A 4,151-nucleotide genomic window follows, 5' to 3' on the forward strand; every position below is an offset into this window, starting at 1 on the left:
AGTGGGGTGGGGGAGTGGGGGGTGGGGGGGGATGTCTGCATAACCTCCTGGCCGTGCAGTTGCCAGCATTCCTCCAGAAACCCCGGTTCAGCTATTCAAGAGTCATCCTGGGCAAAACCGATCATTAGCTTCATTTCCCTGGGAGGGAGGAGGAGGGACTTCTTCCTTCCTTGGAAATATTTACTCTTTTATTTTTTCTTGAGAGTTTTTTTTTTTTTGCTATAGGGTGAGTGCATTTGCCAGAGAGACAGAGAATGAGAACTCCCTTAGGGGATGACCACACCCAATCCCTTCTCCTCCATTTTCCTCTTGGGATTTGGGGCATGCACACACAAATGAATTTCATGTATGTGCATGAATCGCAAGCCACCAGGTCCAGGACTAGAACCACGGCTGGCCGTGTGGAAGTCCCACACTTTCCCTCGCTCTGTCTCTCTCTGGTGAATGCACAAACCCTATGGCAAAAATCTAATAAACAAACAAATGCATAGGCAAGAGCAAAAAAATTTCCAGGCTAGGGAAATAAGGAATGGACGCAGATGGACACACGGTGTATTGGGGACGAGTGGGGAGCCGGGTTACACTGCGTGGGTGACGTAAAAGGCAGAGATGGCTCCTTATAGCAGGGTAGTGCTTAGAGAGGACTCTGACGTCAGTGGTACAAGGGCCACAGCAAGCCACAGTGCTGGGGTGGGTGTCCCCTTCAGCCCAAGACTGTCCCTGGGAACCACATGGGTGTCAGGAGCTGGCTCCCGTGGGCTCTGACTGTGGTCAGCATCTGTCCCTGCAGTATGGCTGGCGCTGTGGCAGGGAGAGGCCTGCTGAGGGCACCGACCCGCGCCTGGGGTGGGTTTCCCTGTCTTACAGATGAAGGACTCGCTCATCAATCTTCAGAATGGCATCAGGTCCCGCGACTACACGTCCGAAAGTGAAGAGAAGAGGAACCGCTACCATTGACAAGGCAGGAACGGGGCGGCTGCAAGAGGCCTGTGCAATACGTGTACATAGACCATATAAATATATAAATATAAATATATATATATGCAGATATAAATATATATATATATTATATACAGATTTTAAAAAGAGATCATGCCTACGTACCAGGGAGAAGGAGCGGGACCTCCCGCCCCTGTGCCGGCCAGAGCGTTTTCCTGCGGTGGAGGGGCGAGGAGGGCAGGCAGCAGCTCTCAGCACCGACCGCCCCATCCCTCCTCCCACCCTCTGACCCCACCCCTTTCCTTGCTGGCCACTCTTGGCTCTTAGAAGGGAAATGCTGAGCCAAAGTCATGCCTGCGAAGACCCTAGGGTGTCGACACGAGGTCTCAAGGGGGCATTGCTTAAGGTGCTTCATTCCCGAATCCCCTTTGATTTCTTCCAAAATAAAAGAGAATCTCTTCTTCCCTTCCCGTCGCTTCCCCAGGCGTTCTCGTGGGAACAGGGAAGCATCGAAGGGCAGGAGCCCAGCCTGACTGTCCCCCTAGGGCTGTCCACGCGGTAAGGACCAGCGCCGAGTCAGGAGAGCTGCGTTCACGGGGGTGGGCTTCAGAGCCACGGGCTCCTGGGGACTGGCATCCTCAGCGGCATTTTCCTCAAGTTCCCTGCGCCTTCCCCTGACCTGTGCAGGGCAGGGCAGGGACCCACTAAGGGCTGGGAGTCTCCTGCTTCCCCACCCCTTCTCTCTGGTCTTCTCCCAGGCTGGATCTGGGCGAAGTGTCACTTTTTAGTGCCTAAAGTCCTATTGTTTCTCTGTGCCCTAAGAGCACATTGGTATTAGTCAGGGTGGATCTTTTCTGACCGTGGGAAACCTCTTTTCAGTGGTCCTGAGGAAGTCAGGCCGATGGCTCTCATTCCTTCCCTTTGAGCCACTAGTTTGATTTCCAGGATGAATCAGGGTGTCCTAGGCCCACCAGGCTTTGAGGGTGAAGGCCCTGGCGGTGTAGGGCAGCAGGGTCTACCCCCAGCATGAGTGAGCTGTGAGCACTGGTGGCCACATCACCCGGTGGTGGCCCACTCGTTTACTCTTAGTAAAGAGCCAGCGTCAGTCTACCAAGACGTTTTGCAGCTGAAGCACGCCTGTGCCGAGGGTGGGGGGATGTGGCAAAGGGGTGTATGTCTATACAGGACGAGGCCAGATGGCTCTTACCCCAACGGGGCCGCTCCCAATCCTGTCTGGCCCCACAGAGAGATGTAAGATCACTAAGGAGCAGGAAGAAGGTCAAGGAGGGGACCCGGAGCTGGGCTGGAGGAGTGAGCCGTCACTGGGGGCCTTTCCAGGTCTGGCCTGCTGGGACCCATGCCCTATCTGATCTCGGGGTGCCCGTCGGGGTGCAGTCAGCACCCTTCACACACTAGTCGCTCTTTCTCCATATGACAACCAGGGAGTCCTGCTGGCCCCAGCCAGGGCTCGTGGAGATTTGTGATCAGGAAAGCATCCCAGCCAGTTGAGCAAGAAGGCTCTTCTCTCGTACTGGGTCGTCTCCTGGCTTCTTGGAACAGGGTCAGAACATCCCAGACATCTCAGAATTTCAGCACAAAGACAGGAAGATGCTGTCAGTGGACCTACCGGGATGAGAAGGTTATGGTCTTCTCTTAGCATGGCCTGAGCATCCCACTTTCATCATGAAAATTGTTTGACTTTTCGTCTCTCTGAGAATTAGGCCTTGGTACTTCCCTGAGGAGTGGGTCAGAGAATAGAAAGGCACTCGCCCAGGTCAGCCCCCGGGGAGGAGGATGTGAAGGCCCAGATGGCCAACTACAAATGGCATCCCTCTTCTAGAAAAGGAGACGTGAAGAAAGGGGTGATCGGGGTGAGTCGGGAAGGGAGCGCATGCCCAAGGCCAGCCGGCCACTACTCAGCGCTTGTCCAGGACTTGGAGTGAGGGTCACTGTGAGGGTCAGGGCTCATAGGCCCTGAGCCAGGGGAGGAGGAGGATGGTGCAGGTGCTGGAAAGGCTCCCATGGCAATAACCAGAAGCCAAAATTATTCCCAGGAGTCTTTGAAAGCAAAAAATCTTAGATTTTCTAATTGTTCCCTATGTTACTATTTTACTTATTTAATCATCAAGAGCTCCTTTGGGATGACTTAGAAAAGGTTCTTTGCCAGAAATAAAGTGATCAAAGCAGACCCAGCCAACGAGAGCTGTCTGCATTTGCTTCTCCTCTCAGGCCCATTCAGGGGACAGGGAGACAGCAGGGAGGGAGGGACTTGCCCGTTCTCAGGTAACTTGAACCGTGGGACAAGGCATACACTTAGAGGGTGACCCCTAAGAATCACACTCTCTTGGGGTTCTCTCTACTCTAATACTTGACGTTCATTCCCGGAGAAAACCAACCACTCTTCATTCCCCAGCAACATCTCTTTCCCCTTAGTCAATAACTTGAGAAAGAGAAGGGGTCTCACTCTTGCAGATGAGGCAGGAAGTGAAACAAATATAATAAACAGTATTGGAATGAGTCTGCTGGGCGAGGACAAGAAAACCACTACTTCTTCTTGACTTCTTCTGGCCAGGGCTGTTTGTTTCGTAAGCACTCTGAGGTCACACAGGGTTCATGTGGTAAAATGTGAGAGCTTGCGCTCAATTTTAGAGAGTTTGCAATGTTCTAACCAGGAGAACAGGGTGACATGATAGCAGGTCTAGACTTCCACTCTAGCTTTCTATGGAGGAGTGGCCAAGACTGGCCTCTGAGAAGCCAGGCCATGTCAGCAGCCCCCTCTTCCCCACGCCCCTCCCTTGTCCCCAGGACAAGGCCATAGCATCCTAGACCAACCAGATCAGCAACTTGAAGCTTCTGTAAAAGCACTGGGCTGTGAGTTGGAGACCTGGGCCTGAACCCCGACTGCCATTGGCCAGCTCTGTGGCCCTGAACCAACTGTCCTCCCTTTCCGAGCGTCAGTTCCCTCTAAGAGGAAGATTTGGCTAGGTGCTCTCTCTCATATAGCTCTACTATCCAATTGTCTTGGAAGTTAGGACAGAGCCTGGCAAGACTAGCTTCCTCAGACCTGGAAGAAACAAGCCTTCTGGGCCAGAACTTTCCCTATAGAGGCGTGGTGGGGCAGTGTCTGGGTTGCCAGGAAACCCAGGGTAGTTAACCTTTCTTCTTTAGAGGTTAGGCGGGCCAAAGAGGCCCAGTGGCAGAGAGAGAGAGAG

At 53.3% G+C, this 4,151-nt stretch overlaps 1 protein-coding gene across 15 annotated transcripts in view; it reads left to right on the plus strand.

Moving 5' to 3' along the window:
- GRAMD1B (GRAM domain containing 1B) overlaps positions 1-1,407 on the plus strand; it is a 252,750-nt gene extending 251,343 nt beyond the window's left edge. For 14 of the 15 annotated variants that reach the window (XM_006148813.3, XM_006148812.3, XM_027771990.1 and 11 more), the window contains one exon: positions 868-1,033. In XM_006148813.3, the coding sequence (XP_006148875.3) occupies positions 868-957 (90 nt within the window). In that variant the 3' untranslated portion in view covers positions 958-1,033. Of the gene's footprint in view, positions 1-867; positions 1,034-1,076 lie in introns of those variants that run through there. The other variant, XM_014587922.2, reaches the window with a different exon arrangement.
- Positions 1,408-4,151: the final 2,744 nt, after the last annotated feature.

This window comes from Tupaia chinensis, unplaced genomic scaffold (assembly GCF_000334495.1).
Source record: "Tupaia chinensis unplaced genomic scaffold, TupChi_1.0 Scaffold000247_1, whole genome shotgun sequence".
NCBI lineage: Eukaryota > Metazoa > Chordata > Mammalia > Scandentia > Tupaiidae > Tupaia > Tupaia belangeri.